The 15,827-nt window shown below is 43.4% G+C and overlaps 1 protein-coding gene across 35 annotated transcripts in view; it reads left to right on the plus strand.

The window, feature by feature from the left end:
• The window catches only part of PSPC1 (paraspeckle component 1), a 105,795-nt gene that overhangs the window by 16,105 nt on the left and 73,863 nt on the right, over positions 1–15,827 (plus strand). For all 35 annotated transcript variants that reach the window (XR_003724098.2, XR_013407603.1, XR_013407604.1 and 32 more), the window contains 2 exon segments: positions 3,202–3,297; positions 11,731–11,927. Coding sequence is in view for 9 of the 35 variants with exons in the window: in XM_028837134.2 (XP_028692967.1) it covers positions 3,202–3,297; positions 11,731–11,927 (293 nt within the window). In the remaining 26 variants the exon portion in view is untranslated.

Consider the following 15,827-nt stretch of genomic DNA (forward strand, 5'->3'; position numbering starts at 1 on the left):
GAGCTGTGATTGCGCCACTGCACTCCAGCCTGGACAACAGAGTGAGACACTGTCTCAAGAAAAAAAAATAAATTTAGTTATTATACCTATGGCAAACAGAATTTGAGTTTTTGTTTGTTTGTTTGTTTGTTTTTTGAAATAGTTTTGCCCTTGTTGCCCAGGCTGGAGTGCAATGGCACAGTCTTAGCTCACTACAACCTCCGCTTCCTGGGTTCAAGTGATTATCCTGCCTCAGCCTCCCAAGTAGCTGGGACTACAGGCATGCACCACCACACCCAGCTAATTTTTTGTGTTAGTAGAGACGGGATTTCACATGTTGGTCAGGCTGGTCTCAAACTCCTGAGTGATCCACCTGCCTTGGCCTCCCAAAGTGCTGGGATTACAGCCGTGAGCCACCGTGCCCGGCCTTAGGTTGAGTTTTACAAACTTTGGTTATACCTAAAGATGAAAGTGAAATAAACAAGATGAGTCAGAAGGTGGACAAAGGGAGCTTTTATAGGGAGTGGTGTATGTACAATGAAACCATAGATGTTAACATTTTAGCATGTGTTCCAATAAATAAAAATAAGATACAGTCCCTTAAGTAATTCCCTTGTACACAATACATACCCATGTTCCTTGGTCTTTTTATGTTGTGTAATTAATGAATGTGGTTGTGATTGATCTTTGCTTACTGGTTTATGTGTCTCTCTAGAAGTGGAATTGTAGGAGCAAGATGAATATAGAGAGAGAGTGGTAGAGGGAGACTATAAATTTGTTTGTATCGATTAAGTTCCCTCTTAGAAATCTGTACTTCTTCTCTCCCATACTGTGTAAGAGTTGTCTAGTGGCCCAAACTTACATGTGAAAAGTGTACAATTTGTTAAAATCTCTAACATATTTGAGAGTACAGAGATGTCAGAGTTTTCTCTCTTACTACTGATTACGGTTTCCCTTGGCTTCATATACTTTTGTCATTTCTGATGAATGACATATCATCTGCTTAGTTCATTTTTCCCTCTTAATTCTCTGTTTCTAAAGTTTGTTTGAAGGGGGGTGGTCTTGTGTTACTGGAGGGGTTTGCTTATTTCTTTGTTGGCCCCTGCTTAGGTGTACCTCTTGTCTGGTTCTGTTATTGTTCTTTGTTTGTGGCCCTGCCATAGCTTCCAGCGGATGAATGGTCCATAAAATGCATCATTTTCATTTTGGCCCTGGGCCTTTTTGGGTACTTTTAGAAGTACCATGTCTTAAGTCTCTTTACCTTTGGGTTCCTATTCAGTTTATGTGAGGTTTCTATAATCTCATTTCACCACTTCATGATGTTCCATACCTGCTTTAACTGTTTCCTTAAAATGTCTTCACTAACTCAGTAATAATTTTGAAAAGTTTTTGTGTCTTTTCTTAACATTTAGGATCTAAAGTCTGTGTCAATCTCTGGTATTATGTGTAAGAGAAACTTTTGGAGTCCAAAAACCCCCTTCATCTTTCTAGCTTAGTTTTTTCTCTCTGAAGCATCACTATTTTGAAGGTAGTATAAATAGATTTTAATTGCATGGTGAAGAGCCAGTCTCAAAGGAAATTTTAATATCAGTGTGCCATCCATTCTACTTATTCCTCCTTCCCTCCATGAACTCTCCTTTTCTCCTGTTTTACTCAAGAAAACAGTAAAGAAGGAGGGCCTCTAGTCATATCTTTCATCACCCACTCTTCTTGTCACTTCCTTCTCCCAACTTTTCTCCTTGAATGTCTGGTGTCTTCTGCCTTCCCTCTTTCCCTTTTGTCTGGCTAACATCTTTTATTTTTATTTTAATTTAGAGATAGCGTCTTGCCTTATTGCCCAGGCTAGAGTTCAGTGGCTTTATCGTAGCTCACTGCAGCCTCAAATTCCTGGGCTCAAGTGAGCCTCCCACCTCAGCCTCCTGAGTAGTGTATGCCACCTGGCTAATTTTAAAATATATTATAGAGACAGGGTCTTGTCATCTTTCCCAGGCTGGTCTCAAACTTCTGGGCTCCAGCCATCTTCCCCGCCTCTGCTTCCCAAAGCACTGGAATTACAGATGTGAGCCACTTCGCTGACATGTTTTAGATCTGATTCTCAGCTTTAACATTATTTTTTTTTGAGACAAGAGTCTCGCTCTGCCGCCCAGGCTGGAGTACAGTGGTGCGATCGCCACTCACTGCAACCTCTGCCTCCTGAGTTCAAGCAATTCTCATACCTCAGCATCCTGAGTAGCTGGGACTACAGGCATGTGCCACCACGCCTGGCTAAATTTTGTAGTTTTAGTAGAGATGGGATTTCACCATGTTGGCCCCACTGGTCTCAAACTCTTAACCTCAGGTGGTCCGCCTGCCTTGGCCTTCCAAAGTGCTGGGATTACAGGTGTGAGCCACTGTGCCTCCTGGCCAACATTTTTAAGAACTTCCTGGACAATACTGATCGATACAGGGAAACCGGGTGGTGGGCACAGGTGGGTGGGTTGAGGTGGTGGGACATGTTGATGATAAAGATACATACTTAGAAAATGTCTCACTTGAGAAAAATGTCTCAGAAGTATCATTTGTACTCATAAAAATCAGTCAATAGCTGAAGCAGTGGCTATGATGATGACCACACATATAAAACATGAGTTAGGTACAAACTCGTTTTCATCATACTTTCTAAATGTTAACTATAGCTGTTATGCTGGTTCATGATTGTTGCTTTATTTACTCATCTTTTTGTGGCTTTTGACATTCATCTCTCTCTGGCTCAGTAAATGTTTATTGACTGAATTTTTTTTTTTTTCTCGAAATGGAGTCTTGCTCTGTTGCCCAGGCTGGAGTGCAGTGATGCAATCTCCACTCACTTCAACCTCTCCCTCCCGGGTTCAAGCAATTCTCCTGCCTCAGCCTCTTGAGTAGCTGGCACACACCACAATGCCCGGCTAATTTTTTGTATTTTCAGTAGAGACGGAGTTTCACCATGTTGGCCTGGATGGTCTTGAACTCCTGACCTCAAGTGATCTGCCCGCCTTGGCCTCCCAAAGTACTGGGATTACAGGCGTGAGCCACTGCTTCGGCTATTGACTGATTTTTATGAGTACAAATGATACTTCTGAGACATTTTTCTCAAGTGAGACATTTTCTAAGTATATATCTTTATTATTATAAAACATTTCTTTTAAGAAGGTATTAATTCTTGGCACCGTGTTAATTTTTATGAATGCTTTTATACCTATCCAGGACCCCTCGTCCAGTCATTGTGGAACCCATGGAGCAGTTTGATGATGAAGATGGCTTGCCAGAGAAGCTGATGCAGAAAACTCAACAATATCATAAGTAAGATTTTATTAATAGTTAATTTGTGTATGTACTATTAAGGGTGTTCATTACATTTGTTTTCAAATATTGTTGGATTATGAGGTGTCTGTTTATTTATATAATCTGGGTAATAGAGTGGTCTAGTCTACATGGAATGCTAGTTTTCTGTTTTTTTTTTGAGATACTGTCTTGCTCTGTTGCCCAGGCTGGAGTGCAGTGGTGTGATCTTGGCTCCCTGTAATCTCTACGTCCCACATTCAAGTGATTCTTGTGCCTCAGACTCCCGAGTAGCTGGGATTATAGGCATGCACCACCATACCTAGCTAATAGTTTTCTTTTTTCATATGGGTAAAACATACTAATTTTTAAAGAAATGTCTACTTTTATAACTGGGGCAGGGTGGGTACTAGGACACTGTCAATAATATTTATGCCAGAAAAACAACGAAATCTAGATAACGTGAAAATACTTTTTTTTTTTTTTTTTTGAGATGGAGTCTTACTCTTGTCACACAGGCTGGAGTGCAGTGGCGTGAACTCGGCTCACTGCAACCTCCACCTCCCGGGTTCAAGCGATTCTCCCTCCTCAGCCTTCCAAGTAGCTGGGATTACAGGCGTGTGCCACCACGCCCGACTAATTTTTTCGTGTTTTCAGTAGAGATGGGGTTTCACCATGTTGGTCAGGCTGGTCTTGAACTCCTGATCTTAGGTGATCTACCCGCTTTGGCCTCCCAAAGTGCTAGGATTACAGGCGTGAGCCACCACGCCCAGCTGAAAATACTTCTTAAGTTTTATTTTATGCTTCAAGTCTATTGTAGGTTAAAAGGAGACTTTTGGTGTGCCAGGATGGAGCAGGATATTCCTAGTTTAATAACCTGGCACAGTGGAAAAACTTTTAGAGGTTGCAAAAAATAGCTCATTTTCAAAATGTTGTATGTTTATTCTTTTGCCCTTTCACTTAGAATAATACAAGTATATTTACATTAACTGCTTATATGAGTGCATTCTTTTTAAGTTTATAAAGCTTTATTAAACATTTCAAATAGCTGTGCAACGAACACACCAAATAAAAGTTGTAGAATAGCAGTCCAAATGTTTCACAAGTATGGCCTCACAGTCCCATTCCCTAGATGGACTGCCTCCAGTTCTGTTCTCTGCCTGTCCCACCTCCCTTTCCCCTCCAATTACTTTACTTTTGTAGAGCGCATTATATTTTTAAAAATCAGTCACTTATTTTTTTTTTGCAGGGGAGGAATGAAGGGTTTTATTGAAAATGAAAGTACACTCTGCAGTGTGGGCCTGAGCATAGGGGCTCGAAGGCCCTGTTACAGAGTTTTTGTGAGTTTAAATACCCTCTACTTGGGGTATGCCCTGTGTAAATGAAGAGGATGAAGTAAAGTTACAAAGTCATTTACTTGGTGTATGCCCTATGGAGAGGATATTTCCTGTTATAGCTGAATTGTGAATTGGCCTTCTGTTCCCTGCTTCCAGACTCTATTTTCTTGCCTCATCTCCCCACTTAGAGATGTGATCCTCATAAATCTTTATGGGAGGCAGAGGAACCAATGGTCTTTTTTTCTGTAACTGCTTCATGCTGACTTGGGTTGTGGTCTCTACCTATTGGGGATCACAGAACTCGCGCCCTGCTCCATCTAGTGGAGGCAGGGTAGCTTCTCGATGGCTAGGGGTGGTGTCTTCGCCTGGAACTGGCTGGAACCTTTGTTGCATGATCATCTGAAGCTTGATGGTCTCTCAAGGGTTCCAGTGGGTGCACAGTTCCAAAAGTGTGGAGGGACCCTTTTCATTTGTGAGACCATGAACCCAAAGTTCAAGGTCCCAAAGTTTTGTTGTAGTGTGGATGGCAAGGACAGTCTTTCTTTCTTTGTTTTGAGATGGAGTCTCACTCTGTTGCCCAGGCTGGAGTGCAGTGGCGTGATCTCAGCTCACTGCAGCCTCTGCCTCCCAGGTTCAAGCGATTCTCCTGCCTCAGCATCCCAAGTAGCTGGGAGTATAGGCGTGTGCCACCATGCCCAGCTAGTTTTTTTGTATTTTTAGTAGAGATGGAGTTTCACCATGTTAGCCAGGATGGGCTCAATCTCCTGACCTTGTGATCCGCCTTCCTTGGCTTCCCAGAGTGCTGGGATTACAGGCGTGAGCCACCATGCCCAGTGACTGTCTTTCTTTGATGTTTCCAGAAGATTCAAACCATAAAACACTTTCTTAGGGCTGGGCGTGGTGGCTCATACGTGTAATCCTAGCACTTTGGGAGGCCAAGGCGGGTGGATCACAAGGTCAGGAGTTTGAGACCAGCCTGACCAACGTGGTGAAACACTGTCTCTACTAAAATTACAAAAATTAGTCGGGCATGGTGACATGCACCTGTAATCCCAGCTACTCAGGAGGCTGAGGCAGGAGAATTGCTTGAACCAGGAGGCAGAGGTTGTGGTGAGCCGAGATCGCGCCACCACACTCCAGCCTGGATGACAGCGAGACTCCGTCTCAAAAAAATAAAAGCTTTCTTTACCCTTTTGCCAACATGCCAGGCTTCTGGGTTCTGTCTCCCTGAGCGGTCATAGTGAACCTGCTTGACTTCCTTCTGGCTGGCTCACCAAAATATGGTACCAGTGGAGAGTGTCCAAGTTCTTGGCGTCTTGAACAAAGAATTGGACAAAATGCCCAAACAAAGCAAGGAAGGAATGAAGGGTTTTATTGAAAATGAAAGTAGCACTCCACAGTCTGGGAACGGGCCTAAGCATAGGGACTCAAAGGCCTGCTTATTTATTTTTTGAGAGTGTCACTTTGTTACCCAGGCTGGAGTGCAGTGGTGCAGTCTCAGCTCACTTCAACCTCCACCTCCCAAGTTCAAGTGATTCTTGTCCCTCACCCTCCTGAGTAGCTGGGATTACAGGCCTGCGCCACCACACCCAGCTAATTCTTGTATTTTTAGTAGAGATGGGGTTTCACTATGTTGGCCAGGCTGGAGTCAGAACTGCTGACCTCAGGTGATCACCTGTCTTGGCCTCCCAAGGTGCTGGGATTACAGGTGTAAGCCACTGCGCCCGGCCCACTTATTTATTCCATAAATAAAACTTGGAGTGCCTTTGTGTTAGCCACTGTTCTAGGTGTTGGCAGTGTAAGTCAAGCAGGTAGTTGGATTTATACCTAGGATTTAGAGCAACCGTCCTGCCTGGATTTATGAACATGATATTTTTGAAGTCAAAACACCAAACCTTGAACCTTGGAGTTCTCTAGTGTGTAGAGATTTGGAAGATCAGAACAAATCAATAACGACTGAGAAGGGAGCATTCATTCATTGGAATGGCGGGAAGAGCCATCAGACTCTGTCCTGGAAGCAAGGGAGGAGAGTATTTCAGGGAGGAAGCATTAGCATTAGCATTGATAATAATTCATATCTATTCTTTTTTTTCTGGAGACGGAGTTTCACTCTTGTTGCCCAGGCTGGAGTGCAATGGCAAGATCTCGGCTCACCGCAACCTCCGCCTCCCAGGTTCAAGCAATTCTCCTGCCTCAGCCTCCCTAGTAGCTGGGATTATAGGCATGTGCCACCACGCCTGGCTAATTTTGTATTTTTAGTAGAGACGAGGTTTCTCCATGTTGGTCAGGCTGGTCTTGAACTACCGACCTCAGGTGATCCACCCGCCTCGGCCTCCCAAAGTGCTGGGATTACAGGCATGAGCCACCGCGCCCAGCTTTTTTTTTTTTTTTTGAGATGGAGTTTTGCTCTTGTTGCCCAGGCTGGAGTGCAGTGGAGCGATCTAGGCTCACTGCAACCTCGGCCTCCCAGGTTCAAGTGATTCTCCTGCTTCAGCCTCTCAAGTAGCTGAGACTACAGGCACACGCCACCATGCTCAACTAATTTTTGTGTTTTTAGTAGAGACAGAGTTTCACTGTGTTGGCCAGGTTGGTCTTGAACTCCTGACCTTGTGATCTGCCCGCATCGGCCTCCCAAAGTGCTGGGATTACAGGTGAGAGCCACCACACCCAGCCTAATTAATATCTATTCTTACATCCTTTACAATGCGATTTCTCTCTCTTTTTTTTTTTTTTTTTTTTTTTGAGACAGGGTCTGGCCCTGTTGTCCAGACTGCAGTGTAGTGGTGTGATCATGGCTCAGTGCAGCCTTTACCTCTTGGTCTCAAGTGATCTTTCCGCCTCAGTATCCCCTAAGTAGCTGGAACTACAGATGTGGGCCACCATGCCCATCTAATTTTTAAATTTTTTTTGTAAAGACAGAGTTTCGTCTTATTGCTCAGGGTGGTCTAGAACTCCCGGGCTCAAGTGATCTGCCCGCATTGGCCTCTCAAACTGTTGGATTTACAGGTGTGAGGCACTGCACCTGGCCACAATGCCATTTTTTAAAGGGTTCCTGTGATTTCCTCTTCACTTAACTTTTTCCTTGTTATAGGTCACCATTGCAAATTTGAAATAAAGCATACGTTTCGATTTGGGAGTTGGAGAACTAGAAGTACAAGGTTGTTACAAGAATAGACTTTATAGACAATATTTGTTTATATAGTTAATGATCTCAGCAAACCTTAATAAGAGCTAGTTATGGCTGGGCATAGTGGCTCACGCCTGTAATCCCAGCACTTTGGGAGGCCGTGGTGGGTGGATCACCTGAGGTCAGGAGTTCGAGACTAACCTGGCCAACATGGTAAAACCCTGTCTCTACTGAAAATACAAAAATTAGTCCGATGCGGTGGCACGCACCTGTAATCCCAGCTATTTGGGAGGCTGAGGCAGGAGAATCGCTTGAATCCGGGAGGTGGAGCCGAGATTGCGCCACTGCACTCCAGCCTGGGCGACTGGAGTGAGACTTGCTCAAAAAAAAAAAAAGCTAGTTCTGTTCCCACTTTTTTTACTAAAGATTTATTCACAGAAGAAAATGCTCACAGGGTCTGGCGCAGTGCCACATGCCTGTAATCTCTGCACTTTGGGAGGCCAAAGCGGGTGGATCACCTGAGATCAGGAGTTGGAGTCCAGCCTGGCCAACATGGTGAAACCCCGTCTCTACTAAAAATACAAAAAATTAGCTGGGTATGGTGTCAGGAGCCTGTAATCCCAGCTATTTGGGAGGCTGAGGCAGGAGAATCGCTTGAACCCGGGAGGCGCAGGTTGCAGTGAGCTGAGATTGTGCCATTGCATTCCAGCCTGGGCAACATGTTTCAAAAAAAAAAAAAAGAGAGAAAAAGAAAATGCTCACAAAGCATAAGAGCCAAGATTCAAATTCACTTGTAACTTCAAAAAAGCATGTTATTTCAGTGTTTTTTTCCTGTGGGAGAAAATAATTTAAAAATATAGTCAATCTTTGACTTAGGAACTGCTGACCAATAAACAATTCTTTTAGAAAAATTTGTGGTTGGTAGATCCTCCCACTCTTTCGCACTTTCTAGTCGGTGCTTTAAAAAGAAAAAAATCCAAGTAGGTTTTTCAGATACGGAGTCCCTAGGATCATGGCTGTCTTTGATTTTTCTTCATATGCTTCTGAATATCTTTCTCTCTCTTGTTATTACATCTTTCCCTCTGTGACAGCTTTCTCCTTTCTCTCCCAGATTTGTCATACCCACCCCTCCTCACCTCCCTACCCCAAAATAAAAGTTAAAATTTACGCCGGGCGCGGTGGCTCAAGCCTGTAATCCCAGCACTTTGGGAGGCCGAGACGGGCGGATCACGAGGTCAGGAGATCAAGACCATCCTGGCTAACACAGTGAAACCCCGTCTCTACTGAAAAATACAAAAAACTAGCCGGGCTAAGTGGTGGGTGCCTGTAGTCCCACCTACTCGGTAGGCTGAGGCAGGAGAATGGCGTGAACCCGAGAGGAGGAGCTTGCAGTGAGCTGAGATCTGGCCACTGCACTCCAGCCTGGGCGACAGAGCAAGACTCCGTCTCAAAATAAAATAAAATAAAATAAAATAGACATTTGTAGCAAGGTATCTATGCTTTTATTCATGGAGTGGGAATTGTTTTCCCATCAGTACTTTTTAATAGAGGCTGTTATAGGCGAGACTAGTTGAACACTTTTCTGCAAAAATTTCTTGAAAGTTGACTGGGTGTGGTGGCTCCCACTTGTAGTCCTAGCACTTTGGGAGGCAGAAGCATTGCTTCCAGGAGTTTGAGACCAGCCTGGGCAACATAGTGGTACCTCATCTCTACAAAAAATGAAAAAATTAGCTGGTCATGTTGGCACTCCCCTGTAGTCCTAGGTACTCTGCAGCCTCAGGTGGGAGGATTGGTTGAGCCTGGGAGGTTGATTCGGCAGTGAGCCTTTTTTTTTTTTTTTTAAAGATGGAGTCTTGCTCTTGTTGCCCAGGCTGGAGTGCAGTGGCACAATTTCGGCTTACTGCAACCTCTGCCTCCTGGGTTTCAAGCGATTCTCCTGCCTTAGCCTTGCAAGTAGCTGGGATTTACAGGTGCCCGCCACCATGCCCAGCTAATTTTTGTAATTTTAGTAGAGATGGGATTTCGCCATGTTGGCCAGGCTGGTCTTGAACTCCTGGCGTTGTGATCCGCCTACCTCAGCCTCCGAAAGTGCTGGGATTACAAGCGTGAGCTACCGTTCCCGGTCTCGGCAGTGAGTCTTAATTGTGCCACTACACTCCAGCCTGTGAAGCTGAGCAAGACCCTGTCTCACAAAAACCCAAAGCAACACCATCAACAACAACAATTCTTAAAAGTGAAAAGAAAGTCTGGGCATGGTGGCTCACACCTATAATCCCAGCACTTTGGGAGGCCGATATGGGTAGATCACAGGGTCAGGAGTTCAAGACCAGCCTGGCCAACATAACGTGAAACCCTGTCTCACTAAAAAAATTCAAAAACTAAGCCAAGCATGGTGGCAGGTGCCTGTAATCCCTGCTACTTGGGAGACTGAAGCAGGAGAATCACCTGAACCTGGGAGGCGGAGTTTCAGTGAGCCGAGATTATACCATTGCACTGCAGCCCAGGCAATACTATGGGACTCTGTCTCAAAAAAAAAAAAGTGAAAAAAAAATTGGGGACCAGGTGTGGTGTCTTGCACCTGTAATTTTGGCACTTTTGGAGGCTGAGGAATGAGGATTACTTGAGGTCAGAAGTTTGAGATCAGTCATATTTTTTATATGTCTCTAAAATAAATATTTACATATACATATATGTATATATGAAAAAAATAAAGACTTTCAAATACATTCATAGCCCTTTATTTGGTAATTTGTTAATTTATTCAAGAAATGTATATTAAATGTATGTACTGTACTCTAGGTACTTGAGGCACAGCATTTATTTATTTATTTATTTATTTATTTATTTATTTATTTATTTTGAAACGGAGTCTTGCTCAGTTGCCCAGGCTGGAGTGCAGTGGTACGATCTAGGCTCACTGCTAGCTCCGCCTCCCGGGTTCACGCCATTCTCCTGCCTCAGCCTCCTGAGTAGCTGGGACTACAGGCACCCGCCCACCATGCCCGGCTAATTTTTTTTGTATGTTTAGTAGAGACGGGGTTTTACTATGTTAGCCAGGATGGTCTCAATCTCCTGACCTCGTGGTCTATCTGCCTCGGCCTCCCAAAGTGCTGGGATTACAGGCGTGAGCCACCGCGCCCGGCCGAAGTGGCATTTAACAGCCACATTTGGTGTCATCAATTGAGTTTATAGTCTATAAAGAGAAAGAAGTATTAAATAATTAACTACAATTGTAGTAAGTTAGGCCTTAATTTTTGGGGCCTACCCAATTAATTGGCACGTAACACTCAATAAAATCTAGCTGGTTTTACTAGTAAAAACATCTGATCCAGACAGTTAATTCATATGTTCCAGACTTTCCTTTGTAAAGTATTTCTTTTTTTTTTTTTTTTTTTTTTTTGAGATGGAGTCTCACTGTCTCCCAGGCTGGAGCGCAATGGCGCGATCTCTGCTCACTGCAAACTCCGCCTCCCGGGTTCACACCATTCTCCTGCCTCAGCCTTCCAAGTAGCTGGGGACTACAGGCGCCCGCCACCGCGCCCGGCTAATTTTTTTGTATTTTTAGTAGAGAGAGGGTTTCACCATGTTAGCCAGGATGGTCTCGATCACGTGACTTCGTGATCTGCCAGCCTTGACCTCCCAAAGTGCTGGGATTACAGGCGTGAGCCACTGCGCCCGGCCTGTAAAATATTTCATTGACTGAAGACCAGAAAATGAAACCTCCAAAAGCAGAAATTTTGCAGGTAATAGTTAGGATAATGCAGGTTGTAGCATCAGATTATGCAAGTTTGAATCATTGTTCCATTATTAGTTGAACATTCTTGGGCAGTTTCTTAAACTCAGGCCTGTAATCACAATATTGTCACGAGGTAATTCTTGTAGACACGGTGTCTCACATGGTGTCTTGGACATTGTAAGTACTTGTTGTTCTCGTTTGTTGTTGTTTTACCTTTTAAGCGTACATTTCTGTATGTTTTAATGTTAATTTAGGGAAAGAGAACAACCGCCACGTTTTGCTCAGCCTGGGACATTTGAATTTGAGTATGCATCTCGATGGAAGGCTCTTGATGAAATGGAAAAGCAGCAGCGTGAGCAGGTTGATAGAAACATCAGAGAAGCCAAAGAGAAACTGGAGGCAGAAATGGAAGCAGCTAGGCATGAACACCAATTAATGCTAATGAGGCAAGGTAAACATGGATTTTCATGTAGATGTGGTATGATTTTTTTTTTCCCCTTAAGTGTGTGTACCGTTCATGTACTACTGTGTAAAGTGCCATTTAGGAGTTTAGAGATAAAGTTGGAACTTAACATATTAGGTGTGAAAGTCTCCCTTTTCCCAGATAACTTCCCTTAAAAATAAACACAACTTATTAAAAGTTAGTTTTACTTGCTGGGCGCGGTGGCTCACGCCTGTAATCCCAGCACTTTGGAGGCTGAGGCGGGCGGATCACCTGAGGTCGGGAGTTTGAGGCCAGCCTGACCAACATAGAGAAACCCTGTCTCTACTCAAAATACAAAATTAGCCAGTTGTCGTTGTGCGCACCTGTAATCCCAGCTAGTTGGGAGGCTGAGGCAGGAGAATCGCTTGAACCCAGGAGGCGGAGGTTTCAGTGAGCTGAGATCACATCATTGTACTCCAGCCTGGGCCACAAGAGCGAAACTCTGTCTCAAAAAGAAAAAAAATTAAAAAGTTAGTTTTACTTATGCAAGTAGTATTGTTGGAGGTAATTTGAGGATATTAAATTGTGCCAGTACCAAATACATGATTCTCTTGGCAAACAGAAACATAGCAGGCAAATTTTGGTAGGTAGACATGGCACATACAGGATTTTTTGTTTGGTAAGAAGAAGAATTTGGACAAATGCTGGCTATTTAAGATTATTATTACATGTTTGAAAGAGTACATATGGATAATCTGGTAGAGATGAAAAGGATTTGTGTGTACAGATGGATATGGGGATTTAGGAAAAGTTAGTAGTTGGCAAGAATATATGTATATATATTTGAGATGGAGTCTTGCTCTGTTGCCCAGACTGGAGTGCAATGGCACGATAACGTCTCACGGCAACCTCCGCCTCCTGGGTTCAAGCAATTCTCCTGCCTCAGTCTTCTGAGTAGCTGGGATTACAGGCACACACCACAATGCCCATCTAATTTTTTTGTATTTACCTTCTCTTGACTGTCCCCAGAGATCAAGGTACCACAGCTGCCTGCCTGAATTTCTGCAGCTGCATTCCTGCTGAACGTTTCTGCCATTTAATCTTGGCTTTCTTTAAACCATTCTGTATACTAGATTCATTATTTTTTTTAGCAGGTGAAAATTTGATGATTTTTCTCTAAATCCTTTTGGGTAAATTCTCATTTACTTTAGAATGAAGTGTAGGTTTTTTTTTTTTTCCTGGCACGTGTGTTCTAGTATTTCATACATCACAATTCAGTAAGTGTTTATTGAGCAGTTATGATCAAGTCATTGAGTAACTGTGCTGATGCCACATATGTTAAAACAAAATCGAGCCCAGCAAACAATAGAAACTAGTCAGGTGGTTTGATTTAATTTGGACCCTAAGCTTGGTAGTTCTGTATGTTCACTCTTCTAACAAAATTGAGTTCATTTATATCTTATAGTAGATTTAAAGGTAAACTGTCATTAGCCGGATGTGGTGATGGGTGCCTGTGATATAAGCTACATGGGAGGCAGAGAATTACTTGAACCCAGGAGGTGGAGGTTGCAATGAGCCGAGATCATGCCACTACTCCGGCCTGGGCGACAGAGCGAGACTCCAGGATAACTGACTCCAAGATAAACTGTCTTTTATTTTGTGGAAAATTTGCAAGTTGTTATTTGCGATAAAGGTACTGAATCATTCATTAGCTGTTAGAGCTGGTAGAGAGATTTTTTTTTTTTTTTGGATACAGAATCTCACTCTGTTGCCCAGCCTGGAGTGCAGTGGCATGATCTTGGCACACTGCAACCTCCGCCTCCCGTGTTGAAGCAATTCTTGTGCCTCACCCTCTCTAGTATCTGGGACTACAGGCACGTGCCACCAAGCCCGGCTAATTTTTTTTGCTTTTTTTGAATTTGAGATGGAGTCTCACTTTTGTCGCCCAGGCTGGAATGCATTGGTGTGATCTTAGCTCACTGCAACCTCCACTTCCTGGGTTCAAGCAATCCTCCTGCCTCAGCCTCCTAAGTGGCTGGGATTACAAGTGTGTGCTTCCACACTCAGCTAATTTTTTGTATTTTTAGTAGAGATGGGGTTTTACCATGTTGTCCACGAGTTCAAGGCTGCTCTTGAACTCGTGACCTCAGGTGATCTGCCGCCTCAGCCTCCCAAAGTGCTGAGATTGCAGGCATGAGCCACCGTGCCTGGCCAGTTTTTTTTGTATTTTTGGTAGAGATGGGATTTCTCCATGTTGACCAAGCCGGTCTTGAAATCCTAGCCTCAAGTGATCTACCCACCTTGGCCTCCCATAGTGCTGGGATTACAGATATGAGCCACCATGCCTGGCCAAGAGATCTTAAAGTTTGTCCAGTCCAGTGGTTTAGAAATTTTATTACACATTAGAATCATATGGAAATTTCCTGGGCTCTGTGATTGCCCTAGCCGTTCTGTTCAATGTGAATTGTTTTCTCTTAGCCTGCTAGGCACTTCTCTCCCATTCTGTTTCCCACCTATCTACAGTCGTGCCCTAGTTGGGAAATAATGTTGATTAGATATGGAAGCATCTATACTAAAGATTTGTGTTGATGCTACAGACAAACAGTGGTATAACATTCACTAATTTAGCACATCTTTAATGTCAGTTACGGGAGACACGTCTAAGGCACGGAGGATATATTGATGGCAAAGAACATTTCCTTAGACTTCAGTGTTTTCTTGAGCTCTTAGAAAACTTTGCCTGAAGGTATTTTGATGTTTGAAGTAGAGTAATTTTGCAGTTATTTCCCATGAGTTTAAGTTTTGTTGTTTATTGTGTGTTCATTTAAAGCCCCTGTTAACAATATCTTAGTTTATAATATTAGAAAATCACATTGCCTGTTGCATCCTAGTCCCTGCGTCTGGGTTCACTTGTGCCAAAGTACTTGTACTTATTTCATCAAAAGTCTGCAGTTGGTAAATTTCAGTTTTAGTTTGTTTAAAATTTAAAAAGTTACAACTTCCTGCCATTTGTTCTACAATTTTGTATTTCTTTTTTTTTTTTTTTCCTTTTTTTGAGACAGACTCTTGCTCTGTTGCCCAAGCTGGAGTGCAGTGGTGCAACCTCAGCTCACTGTAACCTACCTCTTGCCTTCTGGGTTTAAGCGATTCTCCTTCCTCAGCGTCCCAAGTAGCTAGGATTACAGGTGCATGCCACCACGCCCGGCTAATTTTGTATTTTTAGTAGAGATGGGGTTTCACCATGTTGGTCAAGCTGGTTTCGAACTCCCGACCTCAAGTGATCTACCCACTTCAGCCTCCCACAGTGCTGGGATTACAGGCGTGAGGCACAGTACCCGGCCTACAATTTTATATTTCATCCAGCATTTCTAAGGATGCATTCAGGTTGAGGAGAGACTGTAATTAATCTTAAGTTGTGTGGTTCTGCCGAAACATGTATCATGACATATCATGGAAGGAGAAATCTCACACAATACAAAAAACTGTCCCCTTGTTCACTACCTTCTGCTTTTTTGTAGGAATCACTCTTCTGTATTTAAGTCTCTTTTGTGTCCTTTAATGAAAAAATTCTGTATATGTCATTAGATGTTTCTGTGTATTTGTAAGCAAAAAACCCAAAAATCATAACAACAAAACAAACTGGCTGGGCGCAGTGTCTCATGCCTGTAATTCTAGCACTTTGGGAAGCTGAGGTGGGAGGATTGCTTGAGTCCAGCAGTTCAAGACTAACCTCAGCAACATAGTGAGACCCCATCTCTACCAAAAGTACAAAAATTAGCCGGGCCTGGTGGCATGTGTCTGTAGTTACAGCTACCTGGGAAGGCTTAGGTGGGAGAATCACTTGAGCCTGGGAGCTTGAGGCTGTAGTGAGCTATAATTATGCCACCGTACTCCAGCCTGGGTGATAGAATGAGACCTTGTCTCAAA

Source organism: Macaca mulatta, chromosome 17, assembly GCF_049350105.2.
Source record: "Macaca mulatta isolate MMU2019108-1 chromosome 17, T2T-MMU8v2.0, whole genome shotgun sequence".
NCBI classification, from domain to species: Eukaryota; Metazoa; Chordata; class Mammalia; order Primates; family Cercopithecidae; genus Macaca; species Macaca mulatta.